General features: G+C 34.7%; 1 protein-coding gene across 1 annotated transcript in view; it reads right to left on the bottom strand.

Moving 5' to 3' along the window:
- Positions 1 to 27,771, bottom strand: part of LOC121441091 (dachshund homolog 2) — a 504,032-nt gene that overhangs the window by 348,585 nt on the left and 127,676 nt on the right. The window contains exon 2 of the mRNA XM_041642221.1: positions 10,469 to 10,507. Coding sequence (XP_041498155.1) covers positions 10,469 to 10,507 — 39 coding nt within the window. The remainder of the gene's footprint in view (positions 1 to 10,468; positions 10,508 to 27,771) is intronic.

The raw sequence follows: 27,771 nt of genomic DNA, 5'->3' as shown, positions 1-27,771 counted from the left end.
ATAACCTATTAAGCCTTCCTCCCTTCCCTGCCCACTACATATTTTTTACAATTATTAAAGTTTATTATAGTTCACTTTTGAGTGGAACATGGAAAGGGCGAGAGAGTTTCTTACTATTTCTTAGTGTAAATAAGAACACTATTAATGATTAAACTACCATTAGAGAATTTCTGATTAACTCTCCTTTGAAATACCAGGCCATCTTTATTCCACACTAAGTTTTGTTTAACTCAGACATTCTCTCTGATTTTTAGTGTTCAAGAATTACCAGATGGACAAAATTAAGCATCATGATGGTTTTCACGTTCAGAATAAAACCCTGAAACTGATCTTGCCCATTGTCCCACAAACTCGAAAGCTCAGAGTTGTCTTAATTGTTTTTGCAATTTCCAAAGCTGGATGGGTTCCTCCTAGATTTCAGATATTCACCTAGCATTGCTAGGAAGGCTGGAAACACATGAAATTCAAATATAATAAACGTGCTTCAGTTGATTTTCTAAAAAAGAGAAGCTTGAACCTAATACCATTTGCTTCTGGCAGTACTTACTAAATACATCACTGAATGGCGATCTAGACAATACGGAAGATGTGAGGTCACACTACTCTTCTCATCAAAATACTTTGCTTAACAGGGTCTGCCATGCCACTCCTCTGGAAGATTCAGTTAGTCTTCAGTACTACAAAAGGGACCCCTCTTTAACCACTGTTAATCAATGCAAATTATACATCAAAAGAAAGTAGAGATCCTTTCGTGGGTCTCTTGTGGTTGCAGAAGAAGGAGGGACAAAGTGCATCTGACTGCTTCTCAGCCTAGCAGCTGCAGCCTCAGCACACCAGGACTCTGTGGGCCTTCTGACAGCCTGCATGCACAGGTGCGCCTCTTCTTCCAGCACCAGCTCCAGTGCACTTATTTCAAAGGAAAATCTGGTCAGCTTAAAGCAATTGAAAACTAATCAGAAGGCAGTCAGCCATTGAGTAGGCGCACAAGCCCAGCAAAACAAAAGCTAGAATGAAAAAGTCAGGGTACTTTTTGTATATAATACAGCCGATTTGGCACTGTGTTTCCTCCTACCTTTTGACAAGTGGATAAACAATTTTAAAAGTAAATTAAAAATTACCATAAACTACAGTACAATACTTGGGGAGAAATATGAAATAACAGAATAATATGTTCAATTTGCCAATAAGCATTTATTAATAATTAATATTAGCACCTCAAATATGGACAAAATTTGCAAATGCACTGACTAGTAAAATAAAGACATGGTCATCCCATTCACAGTGGCTATAAAATTATCACTGAACATTTCCAAAGGATTTTCAAAAACTTTTGCAGTCACTGGTTTGGCTCTTCACAAAAACCCCACAGAGTTAATATTAGGTCCCTATAGTTAATATTAGATCTATGGAGTGGAGACTTGTAAGTGTTGAGTGTCTTGTCTGTGGTTATAGGACCAGTTCATGGCATAGCAAAGGATTGAACACAAGTTTACTAACTAGAAATTCATGACTATTACCACTATAAAAAGTATTTATAAAAATATTCTTTGAATATTCGCTTCCTGCAGTTCCTGTTATTTATTTGAAAGTAACTGAAAGAGTACATAAAATTGTCTCTTTTAAATCCATAAAACAAATTATTTATTCGCAGAAAAACTTCAGTAGAAACATGTATTTTTTTGTACCAATTTCCTATTTTCCAAATGCATCTGACCCCCAGAATCTTCTCTGGAGGAGAAAAACAATGAATCTATGATGAGTAGTGAATAATTAGCAATGTAGTTTATTGGAGTCAGTTTAGGGGAGCAAGTTGCAAACAGTACGTGTGGCAGATTACTACACAGTGCAGTTTGAAACCTATGAAGACCACGTGTGTGCCTTTAAAAGTCTATGTGGTTTCTGGATACAATGAGGGATATGGAATTGACAACATTTCAATTACCTTCTTTCTTGACCACCTTCTATATTTACTCGGGATTGAGAAGATCAAAATTTGTCAAACGATATTTTGAAGAAACAGACTATTCTAAACATTCTAGTTTAAGAATTAAACAAGAATATTAACCTTCATCAGGCGATGAAAGGAGACAGAGACAGAGACCCACACGGGAGCACCGGACAGAAATCTCAAGGTCCAAATCAGGAGCAGAAGGAGACAGAGCACGAGCAAGGAACTCAGGACCACGAGGGGTGCACCCACACACTAAGACAATGGGGATGTTCTATTGGGATCTCACCAAGGCCAGCTGGCCTAGGTCTGAAAAAGCATGGGATAAATCCGGACTAGCTGAACATAGCGGACAATGAGGAATACTGAGAATTCAAGAACAATTGCAGTGGGTTTTTGATCCTACTGCACGTACTGGCTTTGTGGGAGCCTAGGCAGTTTGAATGCTCACCTTACGAGACCTGGATAGAGGTGGGCAGTCCTTGGGCTTCCCACAGGTCAGGGAACCCTGATTGCTCTTCGAGCAGATGAGGGGGGGGGGACTTGATCGGGGGAGGGGGAGGGAAATGGGAAGCGGTTGTGGGGACGAGACAGAAATCCTTAATAAATAAATAAATTAAAAAAAAAGAATTAAACAAGAAACTTCGTCGTGAGCATTTCTTGAGGCAGGGCATCAAAGTCAATCTCAGAAGTTCTATGACAATACTAAAAATCGCATTTTATCTCTTTGATTTCCCTTTGTAAAGCATATAATCCCAAATCAATTAAAAGAAAAGTGGCTGGGTTTGGTGGCAAACACCTTTAATCTCAGCACTCCAGGAGGCAGAGACAGGTAAATCTCTGCGAGTTCAAGGCCTATCTGGTGTAGAAAAGCAAGTTACAGGGCAGTCAGGGTTACACAGGAGAAACCCTGTCTGAAAAAAGAAAGTAAAGCATCAGAAAGTCCATGATGTGGGATATACAAGAGTAGCTTACCAGAAGTGTACAGAACTGTCAAGGTCATCAAAAATAGGAGAAAATTAATTGCAATCAAAAGACATATAAGGAAACATGTCAACTAAATGTAATATGGTCTCTTACATCTTAGAATATGGGTACTAGGGAAATACTGAGGGAGTTTGAATAAAGTAGAAATGTAACAATAGCATCATAAAGTTGTTTTGATTTGCATTTCCCTGATCGCTAAGGAGGTTGAGCATGACCTTAAGTGTCTTTTGGCCATTTGAACTTTTTCTGTTGAGAATTCTCTGTTCAGTTCAGTGCCCCATTTTTTAATTGGGTTAATTAGCATTTTAAAGTCTAGTTTCTTGAGTTCTTTATATATTTTGGAGATCAGAACTTTGTCCGTTGCAGGATTGGTGAAGATCTTCTTCCAACCAGTAGGTTGCCTTTTTGTCTTAATGACAGTGTCTTTTGCTTTACAGAAGCTTCTCAGTTTTAGGAGGTCCTATTTATTCATTTCATTGTTGCTCTTATTGTCTGTGCTACTGGGGAGACAGTGGGGCTGATCTACTGGGAGCTCACCAAGGCCAGCTGGCCTGGGATTGAAGGAGCATGTGATCAAACCAGACTCTCTGAATGTGGCTGACAATGAGGGCTGACTGAGAAGCCAAGGACAATAGCACTGAAATTTGATTCTACTGCATGTACTGGCTTTGTTGCAGCCTAGTCTGTTTGGATGTTCACCTTCCTAGACCTGGATGGAGGGGGGAGGACCTTGGACTTCCCACAGGACAGGGAACCCTGACTGCTCTTTGGACTGGAGAGGGAGGGGGAGGGCGGAGGGGAAGGGACATGGGAGGAGGGGAGGAGGTGGAAATTTTTAATAAAAATAAATAAATAAATAAATAAATAACAATAGCATCATAAATTGATTAATTATTTCTAACGTATTAGCAATAAGGGAATGAGGATGGGAAGACTCAGTAAAATCCTTGAAAGTTTTCTATAAATGTATGACAAAATTGGATTTCAACGAAACAAGCTGGAATTATAGCTCCATGGTAAAGCTTATGGTTAGCATGCATGAAGCCATGTTTATACAGACACAAAGGCATACCCCTACAAACACACACACATACACACACACACATTATTCTGAGAAGCTCACTTTATTAATAAGTATTTTACCCATATTAATTGTTCTTTAATTTAGTACCCAAAATCACATGAAAAAAAATTTTTGAAGAGATAAAAATTGGACAAGCACAAATTAAGAAACTATTTACTTTTAGTAATAATAAAAATTTAAAGTTATAAAGAATATCTAAGTGGAATATTTTAATAAAATTTCCTAAATTCCTTCATATACTGCTTTTCTTTTATGACAGTGTCTTACCATATTTCCCAAGAGGGCCTAATACTCACTATGTAAAGCATGCTGGACTAGAACTAGTTGCAATCCTCCTATCTCAGCATCTCGAGTATTGGCTTTATAACTGAGCACCACCATAGCTGCTACAACAATATTTTGCACACACCAGATGTTTTATTGACAAGTGTCTCATGATCAAAAATTCCAAAAATGTAATTTTTTAATACTTAGCATGTTATATAAATCAATATATAACTGAGTGTGAACTTAAAATGAACATTGTAATGTAAGTTAAATTGTTTTTAAAGCAACACGAGAATTCAGATCTATTGGCCAATTGTTTTACAGTAAAATACTGGTTAGCGAAAGCTAGATAACGAAAATCAAATTGCAAATGTAATGAAGATATCTAAATGAAAATAAAAAATAATTTTACTTATGTATTTAAAATAACAGCCATTTTTATATTAATACTTTCAAAGGCTTAAGCTTCCCCAATTGTAAAACAAGGTTGATATTAACATGATTCAATATTATTGTTGTATCTATAGTTCTGCATTTAAAAAAACTGAAACATGGTACATATCAGATTATCTAGTATTTTGATTTGTGAATTATCAATAGCAGATCAGTAGCATGACTCTATTGATTGAAATACACATTTTTAACCTATCAGCTTTCTAAAGATCTTTAAATCTTTTACATTTTACTGCTGGTTCATTTTATACTTTCCTTCTTCCAAACAATTGAATGACTTAAAAACAATTAATCCCAAGTAACAATCTATAGTAACAGCATTATAGTTGAAAAGCTCTGGAAAAGATTCATGGTGAATTCCTTGTGTTGAAAACTCAGTGTTAACAAAGACAGAAAACAAGACATGTCCTTGAGGCACTTCATGTTTATCTACTGGACTTTAGGCCACGTTGCCATGGAACGTAATTCCTTCAAGGACTACAAACCAATGAACGGCTATTTTGGCATAATAGTCCCATTTCTTAACACTATTTCGCACCATTCATCAAGATGTATTACACACCATACCAATTTATGGACAATGTCCTGCCTTTCCAAATGCTTTCATACTTAGTCTTAGAATCAACTCCACTTTAGCAACTAATTAGTTACACTGACAAACTTTTAAGAATAGGGCTATACAATTTTAGAAAATGTCACCACTCTCTTTGTAAATTAATGATATGTTTCCCATTGCACAATAATAGGTGGTTATCAGCCTTTCCTCTTTATCCTGTCTTAGTCATTTAGTTAACGCTACCCTGCACCCTCCAGGAAATTCATGGTCTGTCACCCTACTCACTGGTGTCTAGATTTATGGATATTTTAGCAGTCTTTTCATTTTCACGTCACTAGGCAACCCTTCGGGGTTTGAACGAAAGAAAAATTTCACCTGAACATTCCGACAAGAATCCTACTTCAAAATTCTATTCTCTTTCTACAATTTCAATTCTCTTCACTTTTAAAGACACATAGTCTGAGACCTAGTGCGCCTTTTCCCTTTGCATTGTTAACTGTACCACACAGAACACTACATTATTATGCTACACATGGCAAAGAAATTTTAGTATTCACAGGATTATGGTAATTAAGTCTTCTTTCACTTTAGGTGAGGTGACACTTGCTTGACTATAATGTCACTCCACTTAAAGTCTGTGTAAACAACATTATCTGAGTCACTCTGCATTACATTTCCAACTGTGAGCAAAATTACAAGGTCAAAGTGGACAAGAATGTAGGTAATCCCAAGGAAGCAACTTGTAAATGACTTCCTAAAGGTTCAGACTGGGTTTTTAATACTAGTAAAAAAGGTTTTGAATGCTAATATTAAAGTATCATTCTCTCAATCCTATATGTAGCAAAGTGGGTATTTTTTAAGTCACTGTTAGAGACAGACGTGTCTTTGATTTTGAAGTTTTGTGGTAAAGAAGAGAATAAATGTCAAAGTTTTTTTAGTCTTACAAATGTGAATGCCATATGATGATTGCAGTTCATTTTGTAAATAAAATCATCAATATTTCAAATACAACACAATGAAATCTGGATTTTCTGTTTATTATAACAAATATGAGTAACCATTATATTTTTAAATGAATGTTTATTTTTCTAAATAGTCTCTACAACCTAGTTAAAAAACTTTTAAATGTTGTGGAGACGAGGCAGAAATCCTTAATAAATAAATAAATTAAAAAAAAACTTTTAAATGAATGAAATATTGAATATTGTCTGACGTATGGCTTTGAATCTCACTTCACAATTTTGAAATGTCATGATTTAATTGATCTATTGCTTATTTTAAAAGTTGGATAATATGCATAAGTCACCATGAATAGTATAGGGAAGACCTGAGAAAAAATAGGCTGGATTCATCTGGCAAAAGTTCTTGTTATTAAATTAGTTCAAGTGATATAACAAACAAAATAGTGCTTTTCAGAAAAAAAATTTAACTGAAAACACAGGGTACTGATTAGTAAAAACAGTGTGAAAGTTCTTAAATCTGAGTCCTTCAGTCAGATGACAAAGAAGCCAAAGTGAGTAAAAACACTCAAGAGGATTCTCTGGGATTCTTGTCACGTTTGGACAATGAGGTCATTGAGAATCATATGCACTTTGTCCTACATTTCCAATTCTGGGGGTTTAAATAAAATCAATTTTAACTCTTTCTTTTTTGCTAGTTCAGCGTCTTACCATATAAGACAATTTTCAAATGGATTTTTTTTTGTTTTGTTTTGTTTTTCCTAGCACACTGAATTTAGGAAGCCTTGATAGTTCTGTACTAATTCTCAGGGTAAGGATACAGATTGTTCTAATCAACTCTTCCCAGAATGCAAAATGCAATTACTAGCTTATCTATGTATACAGAAATAGTGAATTAATTTACTGAGCATTCTACATGTGTTCTCTTAAAATCATTGTCAGATTCAAACATATTTGAGTAATCTTTTCAACAGTTGAACACATGCAAGAAAGCAGAGTCATACTAAATGATAGTTAGCATGTCATTTTATTTCAGCTTTTATAATATAATGTTTTACAGAAGGAAAACCTGAAGATAGACTCAAGATGGTACAATACCACTGCCTTGGCCCTTAGAACACTCATATTTTAGCTCATATTTTCTCCACCATCCACAGAAGATTGTATATGCATAAATATCAATATTATTTTAAAATTCAAAGTAGTGACACATATAAACTCTAAAACAGTTGTTACTCCGATGAAGAATAGAAAAAAAGATTTATTGTTATATTATTAATGCTTAACAAATATGAATTTTTCAAAAATCTGAGCTCTCAATTAGTATTTCTCATTTTCCTGTCCTATTTGAATGAACTGTGTTAAAATTATGCTTCTTAATTTTACAAAATTAAAGTAATATCATAAAAACTGACTTCTGAATAGAGATACCATATTCTGTAGGTCATAAACGTGATTATATATGTTAGATACCATTCTTTGTGCTTCAGTATTATCACTGGAAAATAACAATTATAGTATCAGCTACTTCCAGAACTGATAGGATGAACTGATGAACTCACACAAGAAGAATGAATTACTTTCCAAATATTTGTTATGAATCGTCTTGTTTATATTAAAGGTGTTAAAACATTAGTTTACAGTTTTATTTAGTTAACTAACGGTCTATTTAAATATATTTAATTCCTAACATGCAGCATGTTATATGTAGTCCATTGGTGTGATGCTTGATACAAATTTAGATAATCAATAATTAGTTGTATATTCTCCTATATGTTGACCATAACATCCAATAATTTCTTCTCGTTCATATGTGACTGTATTTTATCTTCACTTATTTAATCAACAAATGAGATTATGCTGTGCATTTCTGACTTTAAATTGTCCATTCTACACTTCCTCTTTCTGCTTTGTAAAATTCTCATGAGAAGTGAAAATGTTAATTTACTATCTTGATTGGGGATGTTTGATGTAGAAAATAAGTGCTGGAGAAGTAGATATACCAGTGGGCTAATTTGAGGATTTTGTCCTTCGTTTTGTCTTTTGATTTGTTTTGTTTTGTTTTTTCTAGAGCGATTGGAAGTTAATTGTTTCCTTTTAAAACAAATATGAGTTTGGGTGACAAGTAATGAGAGAAGTAGACAGATGTTGAAAGCACCAGCGCACAGTGGGATCATGTGTTGAGGTCTAGGGCAGGACAGACAAACAAGCAAAGCCTCAGAGCAGTCAGTTCCCTTTAAATAAAATCTCAGAGGACTGACTGTTTTTTCTTTTTCAGTGCCAAGAAAGAGTTCAAATGAAGAGTTTTGTTGTGTTAATTACATGAATTTCTTTCATTTCTTAATTTTACCATTTGTAAAATAAGGCTACTTTACTAGATGGAATTGGGCATTTATTTAAAGGCAAGCCAATTTTCAATGAAGCATCATATGTTCTACTTTTGCCTGTCTTTCCATTAAAGAAAAACAAATGGGTTTCAAATAAAAGTATTAATTTTGTTAGGTGATGTAACAAAAGCTTAAATATTCTCATGTAGAAATGGTGATATTGAACTACTACATAGTACAAATGATTGACTAACATGAACGTAAGAAAGTTGTAACTTTATTTTAATTTACAAACCACTTGAAGGAAAACTTTATTGGCTATTTTCATGGAGTGAAAATCTCATTGCATAACTACCATTCTGAGTACCAAAATATGACAAACTCTTCACTTACATATTTATTTTACATCAATTTTCCATTATCAAGAGTTTGAGGTATGTATATAACTATGATTTCTTTTGGTAAATGGGGTAATCAAAGACTTATGCTTAGAGAACAGTTGGCAAAACACATGGGGTAACATCCTATATTGTTTTCTCTTTTTTTATTCAACTTGTTAGCAGCTTTGAATAGTAGGAAAATTTCAAATAAAAATATAGATACCTATCATCTCTTAAGAAGTAAAGCCTTAACAATGAAAGCCTGTATATAGTACTACCTGGTGGAATGCTGAGAATAGTATCCACCACCATTGGTAGAACTGTATATTTTCTAGTTCACCCTAGACCTCATTATTCTCCAATGGTTATGGTTTTTCCCTTTTCTCGAACTGCCTCCAAAAGCCTTGTGGTTTATGACCCCCCTTGGTTTCTCTGTAATTTATGTGACTGTCAAAAAGTTCTAAATACTAGAAACATAAACAAAGTGATTTCCATTTTCCATATTCAAAATGTAGGGTACATCATACAGTGTGGTCTGCATCTCCCTCAATGTTCTATGTTTCTCTTACAGAATACATATTGAAAACATGGAGCCAACATGGAAGGAGGAAAAAATATCATCAGAAAAAGATGTTTCACTTGAGCGGAGCACATGGAAATAAAGATGGAACATCACTGCCAGGCAATATCAAAACACACTTTAGGATCACGGGCTGCTTTCCTTTGTCATTATTACTCTCTTCTACATTAAGAATGTAGAACAGATGAGATTCAGGATAGCATGTGAGAGATAATTTCAACTTAGGTGAAATTTTCATAACAGTTTTATGAAATTTCAGATATGTCTTCTTTGAAATTAAATTTATTCTCAGAAGGTAAAGTATTTCAAGTACTTAAGGATTACTAAGCATGCAAACATAGTCCCATGCCTAACAGAACAATTCGGGTTATTGACTACTATTGCTGGAGAACACACAATAACCTGTGCTGCCCTGTAAAAGTGAATGTACCTTCCTAAGAATTCCACAGCCAAAAACTAGATAGACATTTCAATTATTTTCCAATTATTTTACACAAGTGACACAAGTTTTTATGTCACTGACTCTCACTCAATCTCCATGAACTTGTAGCTTTTCTCTAATTTCTCATTTTCAGTACCAGGAAGGGAGTTGTTTACTTTGTCTGCAAGCTCTCACTCTTCTGTGTGATCCCATGATCCAGTCCCAATTAATAAGTACAAATGATCACCATAGAAACCCCAATTAACATGACACTTCATATGAATAGATCAGTTCTAATTAGCTATTCAGGTTTCTTTTTTCTCTTATCACTAAAGATTAATCAAAATTGAGGGTTTGATGTTAATTTTTTTAAATAGTTTCCCTTTCCTATATAAGCAAGTATAACATAGAGAACAAAGTTATAGAAATTGGGCTGAATCTGTAAAGGCTCCAGAACATTCCCAGGGAGTTGACTTTTTAAAATAAATAAATAAATAAATAAATACCTGTTAACAGCTTGTTTTCTTGTCATTTGCCTCTTCCTTCTAAAAGGAGAGTGTAGCAAAAAAATAAATAAATAAAACTGGTTAATTGAGAGTTTTAGTTAGATAGCTTCATATTATTCAAAGCTATTATATTACACGAAAAAGAATCTTAAATTGCACATAAAATGTTGACAGGTGACACACAATGAAACACTAGACGGGAAGAGCACAAAGAAGGTAGTAAACCTGAACTGCTAATAGATAATGCTTTACATATATAGATAATGTTATTGCATTCCTGCTCTAATTCCCATAGAATATAAATAATGTGAAATGTCACATGATTTAGGGCTTTCCTCTATTTGAAAGCAAGAGAATAAAGTTGCAGATTTCTACTAAAGAAAATGGCTCCGGGTCATAAAAATTCCCCCAAAAAGATTCAGCAATATGTTTTTTTCCCTTTCTCTAAAGAGCTTTTCTTCCCATCCCATTGGGTATTCCAACATTTTTGGGGTGGACTTATACTTTTTCTTATTTTTATATGGCCAACAAGAAAATGAAAATAAGCCAAAATCAATATTTTACTTATTTCCTAAACATGGAGCCATTAATAGTATCACTATCTATATACTTATTTCTGGAACAAGACTGAACTCTTTACCTCATACACACAAGGGTGGCATTTATGCACACACAAACACACATATGTGCATGCGTACATACATACTCATATACACATTCATACAGATGAAACTAAACATGCAGAAATCAATAAAACTTATATACTGTTTCTCTAAGAAAGCAAACCTTGCTTCCAGTTGCATATAAATCTCTACTGTTTCCCAAACCTTTAATATATAAGAAAAACTAAATTGATAGCTAAATAAGTCTATGAGGTACGTTATCATTTTGTTGACATTCCCTGTCACCTGGGTATTCTGTCCCTTTGACAGACAAGCTCTGCCCACCCACAATCCTCCCCCTTCTCCCTCCCACAAAGGCAAGCTGATCTCTCACCTTCTCTTCCCCCCCCCCACTCTCTCTTTCCAACCCTCTTCTGAAGAGGTAACTACTGCCTCTGGCATCCCCCACTTCTCTCCTCTCTCTCTCTCTCTCTCTCTCTCTCTCTCTCTCTCTCTCTCTCTCACACACACACACACACACACACACACACACATACACACTCACACATACTCCCTCTCTCCCTCTTCTTCTCTCCCTATCTATCTGTTCACTCCATTATCCCCTTACTCATTAAATAAACTCTAACCCCAAGTTCTCTCTGCATGGGTTATCTGTCGGTCTCCCACATGCCAGAGAACCTGTCAAGTTAGAGCTGCCATGAATCTTTCAGAAGGTATATAAGAACTTTTTAACCTTTTCAAGTATCATCTATATTGTACACTAAAGATCTTTGGTTGCACACAAGTAACTGTGGAAAGCTAGGAGTGGAAGATGTGCCCCTCCCCTGGGAATACCATATCAATTTGTTGTCCAGTACCAAATGATAAGTCTTGAAAACATACAAGTAGCATTATATGGAATCAATAGGTTTTGAAGGAGGGAGGGAATGGGTATATTGGAGGTTTGGTAAGAGAAAAGAGAAGAGAGAAATACAATCTCAAAAAAAAAAAAAAAAGAAACCGTGTTTGTGGTGGCACAATTTTGTTCTGATGACTGCGCTATTTAATACCTTCCAGTGCTTTGTTTCTTTTTATTTGTTTGTTTCTCCAAGACTACTTCCTTGTTTCAAAAATCTGTCAGAAGGGAAAGAAAGAAAGAAAGAAGAAAGAAAGAAAGAAAGAAAGAAAGAAAGAAAGAAAGAAAGAAAGAAAGAAAGAAAGAAAGAAAGAAAGAAAGAAAGAAAGAAAGAAAGAAAATGACAAATGCAAACATGTATCTGAGGTTACAAGAGTGAGTCTGTAGGAGAAATGAAAGGCTATGTAGCCTTTTTAATCTATTTTTCTATTCTATCACTTCACTGTCAGGGGAACCATTTGATTTTGTTCTACAGTTTACTCATCAGTTTTTGAAGGGATATTCTCTTAAACAGAATAGACTAATAAGTACCAAATAAGTAGTACTGTACATTTCCTTAACCAAATATGCAAGCTAGCACTTTTAGATTTGGACATTGTGGGAGGGCCACTTGTTTGTTCTCAGCTGTTTAGAACCAAACTAATCACACAGAAACCATATTATTTAAATCACTGCTTGGCCCATTAGCTCTAGCTTCTGATTGGCTAATTCTTACAGGTAAATTTAACCAATTTCTATTAACCTGTGTATCACCATGTGGCTGTGGCATACTGGCTAAAGTTCCAGTGTTTGTCTCTGGCATGGATTCTCCCTGGTTCTGCCTCCTTTCTCCCAGCATGCCATTTAGCTTTCCCCGCCTACCCGATTCTGTCCTATCAACAGGCCAAGGCAGTTTCTTTATTCATTAATGGTAATCACAGCATAGAAAGGGAAATCCCACATCATTTGGGGGCTTTTCTGTGGAGAGCCAAAAATGTGAGCCTACCTTGTCTTAATGTCAGAGAGGTTGAGGTTAGTTTTCCTCTTTCAAAGCTGTTAACGTCAGGAGTTGCTACAAAACAAGATATCCTGACCTAGGATGTGGTTACTTGATGTTTTGAACATTAAAATGGCCCATAGAGGTAGATCCACTTCACCCTAACCAAAGCACAGAGAATTCAAGCATACTTCTCCTTTTGAAAGAGAAATAGAAGGTTTGATTTAGGGAGTGACTGCCTTCAGGATACTTAGTCTAGGGTGTTTTCTCTGCCCCAACCACCAAATACATTTCTCAGGAATTAATGGCTTGATGTCTCAAGTATTGGAGCAAGTAACTGTTCTGGTTGTTCTTGTATCATGTTAAAGCAGTCTTTCGCTTTCTTCCCCCTTTTTGTATTGGTGTATAAAAATGTGTAAAAAATTAAACACGGGTGAACTCAGAACTCATTATGCAGGAGACATTGAGCTGCCCTCCCAATACTGTCCTATGTCTCTGTGTTTCATTCTTATCTCTGTTTCTCCTACCTAATATTTCTAATCCTCATGTCCCTGCCCTGGAACTTTGGAAATTGCTACGGCTGTGATCACAGCAGAAGTCACCTCAAAAACGTGGCTCATGAAACTTTTCTCCATATATTCAATGATCCTTTGCTCTTTTGTGTATAAAACTAAGTTTCCTATCATGGAGGGTTTATGGCAAGATTATGAAAATACTTACTTCTATAAAAACTGTGGTGTTTCTAGCTACTAAATATATATAAATTCATAGTTCTATTATTCTTTCATTAAATAACTAAACTTGGGATTTTTCTTTCAATATTTGAAATTTCTTCATTTGTTCAATATGAAATATATATTTTATAGTAAAGTCTAAGACTATTTACAGTGCTAAGTATGTAAGGTCTACAAGTTAAATCATATATCTAACCATGCTTCAGTAGTTACAAAGGACTCATTTTAGGATATACAAAAATCAAAATCTGGAAATGCTCCAGTCCCTTAAAAATTGCATTTGTGCCAGGCAGTGGTGGTGTGGGCCTTTAATCCCAGCACTTGGGAGGCAGAGGAGGACAGATCTCTGTAATTCAAGGCCAGCCTTGTCTACAAGAGCTAGTTCCCGAACAGGCTCCAAAGCTACGGAGAAAACCCTGTCTCAAGAAACCCTTGAATATAATATACATAAGAATCCTCTGGTATATATTAAATCATATCTGGGTAACTTAAAATACATAATACAAAAATGCCACCTAAATAGATGCTGTGTTTTTTTATTTAATAAACAATAATGGAAAAGTTGTACATGATTAATATGGATATAGAAGTTTTCCCAAATATTTTAACCCATTGTTAATTGAATGAATACATATAGAACTCACAAGTGCAAAAGGTTCTTTTTTATTATTTTTATCATTCTAAATAATATTTGATTTATATAATCTGAATTTTGACTTACAAAATATTACTTTTAACTATATATAAAACTTAGTTTCTATGCTTCTGAATTTGTTCCCTTTTATTTTTAAGCAGGATTATGCTATGCAGCATAACTTTTGATCTCTATGACTATACTCAAGCGTTATGAAAATACACATGTGCCTTCATGCTTCACATTAATTTTCTCCTATTGTGATATCAAATAATTCATTGCAGATTCCTTTTTATCATTAACATTTTTCCTTTATTTTACATGCTGCCCAGAGTTTCCTCTCCCTCCTTTAATCCCATTATCTCCCCCAATTTACATCTACCCCCCCTCCCTATTCACTCATTCTTCCTCTATCTTCATTCAGAAACGGACAGGCCTCCCATGGGCTTGAACATAGAAAGCATGGCACATCAAGTTGAGGTAGAACCGAGCAGGTCCCCCTGAAGAAAGTCTGGGCAAAGTAATCCGTCATGAAAACAGGTTCCCAAAATCCAACGAAGCTCCTCGGACAGTTCCTGCTCTCACTTTTAGAAGCCTTACAAAGAGAACAAGCTAAACAACTGTTATACACCTGCAAAAGGACTAGGTCAGTCCCATGCAAGCTGACTAACTGTTGGTCCAGAGTCCATGTGCTCCCATGAGTTCAGGCTAGCTGTCTCTGTGGGTTCCTCCATCATGACCTTGACACACATACACACATTCACCGACACACACACACAGCTCATACATCCTCCCCTTCCTTTCTTCAGGAGTATTCCTGGAGCCTGGCATAGTGGTTGCCTATGGATCTCTGCATCGGCTTCCACTGGTTACTGGATTAAGGCTCTGTGATGGCAATTAGGGTAGTCATCAATCTGATTAGAGTAGATGGCTAGGTCAATTGTTCACAGACCTTGAAAGAACAATACTCAACTTCATATGGAAAAACAAAGAAACTCAGGATAGCTGAAATAAGACAGTACAATAAAGGAACTTCTGGAGGCATCACCATCCCTGACTTCAAGTTCTGTTATAGAGCTATAGTAATGAAAGCAACTTGGTAATGGTGAATCAATGGAATCAAATAGAAGAACCAGATATAAATTTGATGCGGGATTCCCCTCTGTATGTTGGGAATATCATTGGTTAATAAAGAAGCTGCTCTGGGCCTATTGCAGCACAGAGTAGGGCAACACAGGAGTTCCAAGCAGATAGAGAAGGAGAAAGTAGATGGAATCAATGAGAAGTCATGAAGCCTCCATAGGAGAAAAACGCCCTATGCCAAACGGAACCTTACCACTAGGCCACAATCACGTGGCAATACACAGATTAATAGAAATGGGTTAATGTATATATAAGAGCTAGCCAATAAGAAATGTGAGCTAATAGGCCAAGAAGTGTTGCAATAATACAGTTTCTGTGTGATTATTTTGGGTCTGTGCAGTCAGGAAATGAACAAGCGGTCTTCGCCTACATAAATTCACACACCTATGAACACCTGATTTTTGACAAAAAAGCCAAGATTATACAATAGGAAAAAAAGCATCTTCAGCAAATGGTGCTGGCATAACTGGAGTTCAGGATGTAGAAGAATGAAAATAGACTCCTATCACCCTGCACCAAACTTAAGCCCAGTTTTGATCAATAAATCCAGTTACACTAGACGTGATAGAAAAGAAAGTGGGAACTAGCCTTGAATGCCTTGATACAGGAGAATACTTCCTGAATATAACATCAGTAGCAGAGACACTGAACTGACAATTAAAAAATGGGACAGCCTAAAACTGAAAAGCTTGTATAAGGCTAAGGACATTGTCAATAAGGCAAAAAGACAGCCTACTGAATGGGAAAAGATCTTCCTTCACAAACCCCACATAAGAGAGAGGAATGATCTCCAAAATAAATAAAAAAAAAAACTCAAAAACTAGACATCAAAATACCAAATAATCCAATTCAAAAGTGGGGATACAGACCTAAACAGAGAATTCTCAACAGACAAAACTCAAATGTTCAAAATACGCATAAAGAATTTTGTAGTCATCAGGGGAATGTAAATCAAAATGACTTGGAGATACCACCTTACACCTGTCAGAATGGCTAAGATAAAAAAATCACTGATGAGAGCCTATGTCGGAGAGGATGTAGAGTAAGGAGAACACTCCTACACGGCTGGTGGGAAGACAAACTTGTACAGACACTTTTGGAAATCAATATGGCAGTTTCTCAGAAAACTGAACCAATCTACTTCAAGATCCAGCTATACCAATCCTGGAATATATTCAAGGGATGTTCCATCATACAACAAGGACACATGCTCAGTTATGTTCATAGCAGCATTATTCATAATAGTAAGAACCTACAAACAACTCAGATGCTCCTCAAACTAAGAATGCATAAGGAAAATGTACATTTACACAATTGAGTATTATTCAGCTGTAAAAAAAATAACAATGACCTCATGAAATTTTTAGGCAAATGGAGGGAATTTAAAAAAATCATTCTGAGTGAGGTAACCCAGACCCAGAAAGACAAACATGGTATGTACTCACTCATTAGTGGATATTATTAGTAAACTAAAGGATAACCACCTTACAATCCACAGCTCCAGAGAGGCTAGATAACAGAAGGTCCAAAGAGGGATGTATGGATTTCCCTTGGTAGGAGAAATAGAAAAGATCTCCTAGATAAATTGGGGGTGGGGTGGGGGTAGGGAAGGTTGGGGACTTGAGGGAGCAGATTGATCAGGATGGGTAGAGGTGGTGGTTTGGGGATATGACAAAGGGCTAGAGAGAAGCCTCATGCCAGGGAAACTCACAAGAATCCACAAGGATACCCCATTGAAGGCCCCAACCAATCAATAGTGGAGATAGTGCTGGAACTGGCCATGTACTATAATCTTTGTAGATTCTTAATATTAAAAATAATCAAAATGTTAAAACAATTGATTAAACATACGATGCTACTAATATTGCCATCTCAGTGTAGAATAATGTGTAATAAAAAGAAAATCACCTAGATTACTTGAAGATGTCCTGAAATATTTAATACCCCCTAATTCATCATATTTTACTGAAACTTTCAATTTTTTGTACTCCTACATGTCTGAATTGAGCAATGAAATTAAAGTCATGAATAAAGTTCTGAAATCCACAAAAATTTATTTTTATGGTACAAATACGCATTTACTTATACTCTTTGGAAAGCTATACCAGGAAGGATATGATGATCCATGCCTGTGGTCATGGGTGCAGGCAACAGGATCAGGACTTCAAGAGAGCTTTAGTTACTGTGAGTTCAGTGCTCTCCTACATGAAATCCTGACTCCAAAAAACCCCTTCCCAAACAAAATACTTTATATATACATAATATACACACACAAACACTTTACAAAATTAAAATTCCCTACCATTTAGCGGAGATAAAAATGTACATCTCCAACCATCATCATTGCTACACTTCATTAAGATAGTAATTATGAAACTCTACAAGGCCAGCCAGAAAAAATGGTAATAATAATGAACAGGACGCTTTTTGTGGCAATTGAGAACATTTTTACAATGTACCATATTGATAAATAAATTTTCATATGTTTATTCTTCCATGTTTGGGGTTTGGAATTCAAAGCTCAATAAAATTAAAGTCACCCATTGCTGTGAAATGGGTAATTATAATTGGACTGAGTTTCACAGAATTCTCAGAGAACTGAAATTCTCATTCTTGAAGCCTGATACTTAGACCACAGAATTACATTTAATAATGCAGGAAAATAGCATATAAAGCAATTGATAAGATGAAAATGGAAAATATGAGTTTAGTTAAAAATGCAACCTCCCCCTCCCTAGAACCTGGGGTAGGAAATTGGAGAGAGGGATTCAGGGTAGTGTATAAGCAGGATGGGGAAAATATAACTAATACTAATATATAGACAGAGATATGTATATAAATATAGATAGATGACAAAAGATTGAATAGATAGACTGATAGACAGACAGACAGACAGACAGACAGACAGACAGACAGGTGATATGAGGTAGCACACACAGAAGATTATGACTTCCCAGAAGTCATAGGATGCCAAATAAAAAGCTTAGAGCTAGGTGTGTAATACCTCCCTTTGTGCTGCTAATCACAGTTGTCCTGGAGACACTCCTTAAACAATAAAGGCTATTTATTGCCATTGCTCTTTGTTGCCCACCACCACTTGATGTTAGTATCCTGTCGATGAAGACACCACACATATTGGTCAGAGCACATGCAGAAACTCAGTTGATACTGAACCAAAAGCTTCCTCTGCCTACTAGCTTTCATAGTACTTAGAGGTATTATGTAGGTAATTGGTGTAAAAATGCATCAACAATTCTAATAGGCAGTAAACCCTATGAAGTACAATGATGGCTGCTACGGTGAGGTATGCTAATAGGCACAATAGTGGCACCGATATTATGCGGATAATTAATCACTTACTGGTTTAACTAAAAGCCTGTTCCACAGGAAAAAGCACTTACCTGATTCTGTAAGTATTTAGTTGAGGAATTCACAAGCCCCAGTAACAAACCTACTGCTATTTTCTGATAGAAAATAAATCACAAACTTCCTTCTAAAAAATTTAAAGCTCTGTATCCATGATTAGCAGAGCTCTCAAGCCTCATCAAAGAAACTTCTTTGATCTGTGAACAGTGGTTAATGACGAAACTTACAAGTCTGATCAAACTACAAAGAGGGTTACTACAGTACTCAGTCACAAATGGGGCATCTATATCACCTCCCTCCAAAGTGCAGGCCAACATTGCAGGGGAAGTGAAAAAATTGTAAAAGTCAGAGGGCAGGAAGTACAGGAGCAAATGAGTGTCTTCTGAACATAACAGGAATGTGGCCCTCATAAGCTCACAGCTTCTGTGGTTATCCACACAAGACAGCCAACATTCTAGCATCGAAGGAGGACAGGTTCATTAGTCCGCATCAATAACTGACGATCTGTGGAAAAACAGATGATAGTTTTGGAGGAAGGGAAAGCCAGTATTTTTTATTTTTAATGCGGTAGCCCCTGGTAAGATGACTATGCTCTAGTGGCTGGCCCCATGTCCATGAATATGTGGGAAATACAAAATAAACTCTATGAGTTACTTTAAAAAAGAGAACATGAGGTTGGATCTATGAATGAGCAGGCCACTCTGCACAGTGCCATCCATGGGCAGCTAGTGCTGGGATATACAGCAAAAACAATAGCTGAGAAAACCAGCTGAGCAAATCAGTAAAAAGTGCTTCTCTGTGCTCCCTGTTTCAGTTCTATATCTACATTCCTGCTCCCAGTTCCTGCTTTAATATCCTTCAATAGAAGAATCTAATCTGCAAGCCAAACCAACTATTTCTGCCCATGAGTTGTTTTGGTTGCTTTTTTAAAATCACATCAGCAGAGAAGCAAATCAGAACACCATAGAAAAATAATTTTATGACATTCACAAAAGTCATAAAATTAAACTGAAATAATAATTATACATTGAAATCACAAAAAAAAATATTCCATATGTTTTGAAAAAGGAGACAGTTATTAACTGACCATAAACAGATTTTGGAGGAACTACTTAAATCGGCAGCGTCTTATGATCTTTCAGTTCTGTACCTTGTATTTATAACACAATATCTCAATTAGTGATTTCGAAAACAATATAGTAAATAAATAAAGTATAGATGAAGCAATTTCTTCCTGTACCAACCACCATTATTGATAGAAGACACATTTATTAGAAATATATATTAAAAATCTTTTTCGGAGATCAGATCATATTAATGTATTTCCATCCTTTGAAGCTTATAGAGGATTTTCTTCATTCTTGATTCATAACTTCATTCATGCACATCAAACTCTTGCTTTGTAGGAGCTAACTTAAAGCTATTCTGTTGTTTTAGATATTTTTTAAACATTTGTAAAACATTGGGTACAAGTGCTGCTTTACTGACATTTAGTTAACCTTAAGGTGGATGATTTGATACCAAACTGAGACAATAGATAACTGGCCTTCTTTGTAAATGTTACAGTATCTATAGGAAGACTATAGGGCTAAACTTAACTTTGAATTTTATGATTAACATCAGATGTTGCCATGTAATAATCCTCAGAAACATTTGTCAAATGAAACTAATATTTTTGGCTTAGAGGAACATGTTAAACCAGTGGTTCTCAACCTTTCTAATGCTGTGACAGCTTTAATACAGTTCTTCAACAGGGCAGTGGTGCCGCACGCCTTTAACTCCAACACTCAGGGAGGCAGACGCAGGCAGATCTCTGTGAGTTCGAGGCCAGTCTCATCTACAGAGTGAGTTCCAGGACAGCCAGAGATACACAGAGAAACCCCATCTCAAAAAAAAAATACACTTCTTCATGTTGTGGTGTCACCAAACCACAAAATTATTTAAATGCTACTTTATTACTGTAATTTTGCTATTGTTACAACCCCGATATGCAGGGTATCTGATATGTGACACAAAGTGGTCATGACCCACAGGTTGAGATCCCTTGATTTTGACTTATTTAAGATCACCACTGCATAATATTCAAATTTATATTCATAAAACATGCTAAGTATCTATTTTTGCTACGTAGTACTTGCATATCAGTTATTGTGGTTCATAATTTGTATATCAGTCATGATGCTTTGCAAGAAGAGTGAATATTATTTGAAATCAAATTTTATCTAATATTTTAGGTCTAAATTCATTTAAAAGAATAATATATACTGATTATTGATGAACAAAAGAGATATTTCATTATAAATCATTTTCTCACATTTGGCTTATTTGTCTAATGAGGCTTAAGTTAGACATGAAAAGCTGATAGTTGTATAAGCAAAACTTGGCTAAGTAATTTCTACGAGAATAAGTTCATTTGCCAATTAATCATTCTGGTAATCTTACGTGGGTTAGTCAAGCTTCAGATGAAGAAAATCAAGCAGGGTCAGAGCAAAGGAATCTTGAACTGAAGATGTGCTTAATGTATTGCTTGGAGGCAGAGTAGGAATAAAGAGGATTACTGGTTTGAAAGTCTGTTAAATCCTTTTTGCTCATCCCCTGACTTAATCCTTTACAAGGACCACACTACTATTTAAAGGTAAAGTAAAATGTATATTGCTTACCAATTAAAAGAATAGACACCAGTACCTTTTCTGAAACTAGATATAGCTAGTTTATAGTTTACCATTTTCATATCTAAATAGTGTCATATTCTTGGTTTATTATTTTACATTAAAAAAATTCTGATCATTAGATAATGGAACTGTAACATTTTACATGTGTGAGTTTGAATAATCATTGAAATTTTTGTGGACTCTTTAGTCTTTTTTCATTCTTTCTTTTCTATTTATTTTTTAAAACAATCTTTTCTCATTTTACCTATTAATCCCATTTCCCACTCACTCCCTTCCTCCTATCCCCCCACGTTCCCTGCACCCCACCCCCATGCACTCCTCAGAGAGCTTAATGTTTCCCATGGAAAGACAACATAAAATTTTAGTGTGAAAAGCTTTTAAAGTGATCTGTTGGTCTTTTACTTCTAAATGAATGAGACTGAAATAATATTTATCTTGATTCTCTCTTTAGTAAACCGCAATTTTTAAGTTTTGAGGAGAATAAACTTCCTTAAAATTGAGGAAAAACTCTTCAAATATACTTATAATTGGTAACCCACAGTTTCCATACTGATTCCATAAAGACTTCATGCTTTCACAGCTGTTTCTTGAGTCAGTATTTACTTTAGAAATAGTTACTGTGTCTACTGCTATGGACTATGAAGAATATAAATATCTTCAAACACAGTGCCTACTCTCAAGAGTATTATAATCTAGAATGAGATAGAAACAAAGGTAGTAACTGTTACATGATTTCTTGGCATACAGTATACCCTCAAAGATATGTCATTAATATTGAATACACGAGGGAAATAAAAGAAATTCTTTAAGAATTTACTGACGAAGGTTATCATCTTTACCTAGAGTGGTCAATAAAACTTTGTTGGAAAAGTGAAAGTTTGATTTGAATATTGAAATTTAAACTTTGAAAAACAAAGACTGGAAGAGAATAATGTGTTAGGTAGAAAAACTAACAGGATACAGAGAATGATTTGAAAGACTATGTGGTGGTGAGGAGATGGCCAATGAAGTTGTCTCAGGCAACTTAAGATAGAAGCAAAAAGAAAGAACAACTTCAATCAAAATTTGAAGTTAGCATTAAAATAACTGAAAACATACCATGGAAACAAAGTAAAGAATGGAACAAGAATAATTTTATGCATGTGATTTTATTTCCAAGAAATGCCACATTCTAAGTTCATGAAACCATGTTACAAATCCACATTACTAACGTCCAACAATATTAAGAAGAAGGATGTTTAACAAGGCATAGAGCCATAAATAAAGGACATAGAGCCTATAATTCGTGATCCTAGAGAAGCTAAATAAGAAGGTGAACCCAAAGAAAAACATATAAGCATCCTCCTGAATATTAACCTTCATCAGGCGAAGAAAGGAGACTGAGAAAGAGACCCACATTGGAGCACCAGACAGAAATCTCAAGGTCCAAATCAGGAGCAGAAGGAAAGAGAACACGAGCAAGGAACTCAGAACCACGAGGGGTGCACCCACACACTGAGACAATGGGGATGTTCTATTGGGAACTCACCAAGGCCAGCTGGCCGGGGTCTGAAAAAGCCTGGGATAAAACCAGACTTGCTGAACATAGTGGACAATGAGGACTACTGAGAACTCAAGAACAATGGCAATGGATCTTTGATCCTACTGCACTTACTGGCTTTGGGGGAGCCTAGGCAGTTTGGAAGCTCACCTTACTAGATCTGGATAGAGGTGGGTGGTCCTTGGACTTCCCACAGGGCAGGGAACCCTGATTGCTCTTTGGGCTGACGAGGGAGGGGGACTTGACTGTGGGAGAGGGAAGGGAAATGGGAGGCGGTGGCGGGGAAGAGGCAGAAATCTTTAATAAATAATTAATAAAAAAATGTACCTTGAATTAGTATCTCAAAAGGGACAAATACGTAAAGAAGGGACAAAATACAAATTGTTTCCTGTCTGTAGATCCCAGCATACTTATTTGTAAAGCCAAGCTAGATAAACTGACCTCTTTAACCACATAATACGTCAATTACCTTATTCATAAATTATCAGCAACTTACCTAAAATTTGTTACATCAACTTAAAATTCCTCTGGGAGGCCATTAACATTTGACAGGAGTTAACACTCCTGAGGCATACTCTTCTCCTTCTAATATATAAACAGTTACTGCAATATCTGCTAGTAATATTCAGCTAAGAGGCATATTCCTTCTAGTTTTCAAAAAACACTAACCAAAACAACTCATATGTTTTTACATAACCAAGTAAATTGCAGAGCTTTATTCTCTTTGCATGCAACAGAAATATGAGCTTGAAAATCTAAGAAAATCAAATTTTGTTTTGGCAGTTTTCTCCTCTTGTGAAATGTGTGCATCTCTTTCACAATACCTATATTGTAAGAAAAAAGATTGATATCCTCTCTCCATATGTATATTGAATTGGGTTCATACTATTATCAATGAGATGTTCATCAGACTTTACTCTTTAAAAGTTACAAAACTCAGATTTCTATTTGGCTTTCATAGTTCATAACATGGAGTGTTGAGCTCAATGTAATCCTCCCTTTCAAATGCTACATTCAAGCCAAATATATATATGCATATATGTATATGTTATGTGAATATGTGTGTGATATATATTCCAATACAATATATTGTACCATATATAAAGTTAACACTTTGTATATGCATATATATGTTTATATACAATATCTTGACATAATAATTTACGTTGAATCATTTATATGTTGTAATCTCATCATATGCCCTGTAGTCTTTTTTAAAAAGCACACATGTAGGCGAAAATAAGGCTAATTTTTTTCAAACTACTATTGGTTTCACTTCTCTCCAAGGCAATTAGCTTTATTTTGAACTTTCTGGTTCAAATTTTGAAAAATTCTAATAAAGAAATACCAAGAATTAGAATAATTGCCTAGTGACAATTGCTGTCTTTTAACCATTTCAACCTCCTCAGACAAAAGTAAAATGACAGAATAATTCATGCAGTTTCATGTTTTAATATTTTCAATATTACCTTAACATGTGAACGTTTATTGGCTCTTATCAATTAAGCGCAAACAACAGAAAAACATGAGCCATAATTAATTAATATCTCCTCTTAATGTCTAGTACAAAAACACGCACATTTAAGTAAATATAGTGTAGTGAAAGATTGGCTAAAACAAACATTTCATGAGATGTGAAAGTTTCTGGGAATTACATGAGTAATTGCTGCACCATTTTACAATAATAAAATAAGTTTTAAAATCAATAAAATTTAAAATAATGTATTAATATTAACACTGGTCACTTTAAAAAAATTAAGCACAAAGCCTTAATTCTATCTGCATACTCTCTGTTAGGTGGGTACTTTTTGTGCGCTTCTAGGGCACCTTTATAGGCTTATTGTAATCAATAGGCTGACATTCATTACAAAGAGCAAAACTTAAATACTAAAACACCCTGTACATAACAAGATCAGTCCAAATATTATGGGCAGTATAAAAGTCTTTAGAAATTACGTGCTGAAAAGCAAGACTTTGAAGGAATTATATTGATTTCAAAAAAAACTTTTAAAATGAAACCTTATTAGTTCCAGGTTCTCTCTTGAGGCTTAAATGAAATAAAATAGTATTTTATAATAATTCATTATTTTTAAGCTATAATGTATAAAATTTCCTTCAATTTTTATACATGTTCCAAATACATAAATACAACTTCGACTCAATAATTTGACTTGTACGTATATATTTTGCTAAAATTTTAAATTTAGTCTTACTTTGTTTGTATTATTCCCCACATATTGATACATGTTATTTGACTATTATCAGATTTATATTTGCAATATGCTAACTGAATACTAAAATTTCTTTACAGAGTTAAAAATTTGGGATTTGAAAATTTAGTCAAACTAAAATTATCTCTGCTAAAGAATATTGTTTTCCTTCCATTTTTTCAATTTTTTGTTTTATGATATCTCAAACATGTTCTAAATAACTTTTGTTAGTTTAAAATTTTATGTTTGCTTTTATCACATGATCCCAATCAAATGAGATGTAATTTCCTATTGGTTAGCATCAATAAATATTGTGTTCTAGTTTAGGTATCAACTTTCATATCTTAGTAAAATCATCATTACGTTCACCATTAAGGCTCCAAACAAAATTTCCAGTACTACACGAGTATCCAGAAAGCTATCCAAAGATTTAGATACAGCTTTTTTGAAGTTATTATTTAGTACTAAATGAGTAGGTCTGAAGACTGATAGTAATTTCCTCTTGTCCTTCTATTTGTTTACAACACTACAGTTTTTCTCCTTTGTGGAAGTTTTTTATACAATTTTTTTTTTTGCATAGCTACCTCTTTCTCTTTATCAGTTACTTAACTTTATCACTTACTCCTGTAAATGACTTCTCAAATAATGTATAAGTATTTTTTTATTTCAAAAATAGCTCTGTGCATAACATTACCTCCAATGTACATCATTTTCACTCTAAATACCACAAGCCATGAATTTATCCTAAAGTTCCCCAAAAGTCACCATTTAATATTTTGGTGAAAATTTCTCACATCATTTAATCTTTTAATTCAACCAAATTTTGAAAGAATTTCTTTTTAATTTAAAGAACAATAAAAAAATAAAAATAACTTCTCTCCCTGTTCATGGTATGAATTTAAATCAGTGTTATTAGAGATAACTGTATTAATCTCCAGATTTGTCTTATAGATCCGTCCTACCCATCACATTACATCTTTCCTGTGTCTCTGTACCCTTACTACTTTCTTCGACTCCTTAGCATTGCATTATTTCTCTTCCACACAGTTTAAATTATAGCACTCTTCACACTGAAAATCAAGGGATTTCAGAGGGCCTCCTCATTTCTCCAAGGCAACTAGGCCTTCTTTTTGTCTTGCCTATTGTTGCAATCCAATATGAGAGTCTTAGTCTTTTACTCTGCTTACTTGTGAGGCTGTTGGTCTTATAGTGATCACATCTTAAGGAATGTCTTTGTATCTGTGAATACCCTTCCTAAAAAAAAAAAAAATCGCATCAAGTGGCAATGAAAGACCACCCAATTATTTCTGAAGGTGCATTTGTAGTAGGAAACAATACATTTTGGCTATGTTCACAAATTGCATGTCCTTATTACCTCGCATTCCCCATTTACCCATCACAATCAGAGAAATGAAAACGAAAAAAATCAATAGCCATGACACACAAAATAGAACTTAAATTCTTTAGATACAAATTAGAGAGCATTTAGTGAATAGAAAGAAGAAATTCAAAGGTGTTGAAAGCCTTGATTTTATTATTTAAATCATCCTTGCCTTTACAAAATTTTAATAGAAAAGAAATTTTTATCCTGTTCTAATAGTGTTTGGTGCTGAAACTAAAACAATTAATAAATAAAATAGAACAGGATAGAATCACAGCAGTAGCACAGGAACAATTACCATACATAAGAAAACCATCCTGTAAATTATATAACACTGCTAATCAAATAACTTTTCTGTTTCCTGAAATTTCTATGTGGTGTAGACTTTCCACGTGCCCAACACAATATGCAAATCAACATGTAAGTATCTATATATTCTCTCTAGAGAAACAAAAACCTATAAACAGACGCCATTATTTTTCTCAACTGTTTTTCAGAGGTAAATATAATTTTATTATTTGTTGTCAACATTACATTTTTAGCTTTAATTTGTTCACACTACATGATAAAAGGAAAATAAGAAACTAATAAAAGAAGTCATGTATACTTACATATAAGTAAAACATTTTGAAAATGTTTTATAATAAATATACAACTGTTCAAAGTCTAGATTCATGGGGATATTGTTCAGTGGAGGATGAACAATGTCCTAAGTTCAGTCATTAATTTAACCAAAAATATTAGGCTTATGAGACCTAACTCACTGCGTTGTATATAACAAAATCAATATGATAATTTATGTAATCAAACAGCTTAATATTAATCATGAAATATTTTGTGAAAACAACCAAGATTATCGGTTAGGAAGAAAGGTTTCTTTGCCATACACTTGAAGTACGAAAAAAAAAAAAACACCTTTTAAAAAATAACACGGCTTAAATTCACTTTCTGCTTCTAAATTATCTTTTTAAAAACTTAGTTTATGACCATCTGATTCCAAATAGAGCAAGTATATTTGAAACCAAAACTCACCAGGAGTATTTGGCTAACACAAAATTAACTCCATGTCTTTTACACACCTATTTAACTTGTTTGATATTTTTGTCTTGATTTTTGCTTGTTTCATTTT

This window comes from Microtus oregoni, unplaced genomic scaffold (genome assembly GCF_018167655.1).
Source record: "Microtus oregoni isolate MIOR12 unplaced genomic scaffold, Mior012 000073F_002, whole genome shotgun sequence".
NCBI classification, from domain to species: domain Eukaryota; kingdom Metazoa; phylum Chordata; class Mammalia; order Rodentia; family Cricetidae; genus Microtus; species Microtus oregoni.
Note: the sequence above shows the minus strand (reverse complement) of the source record. Positions and strands in the feature narration are given on the sequence as shown.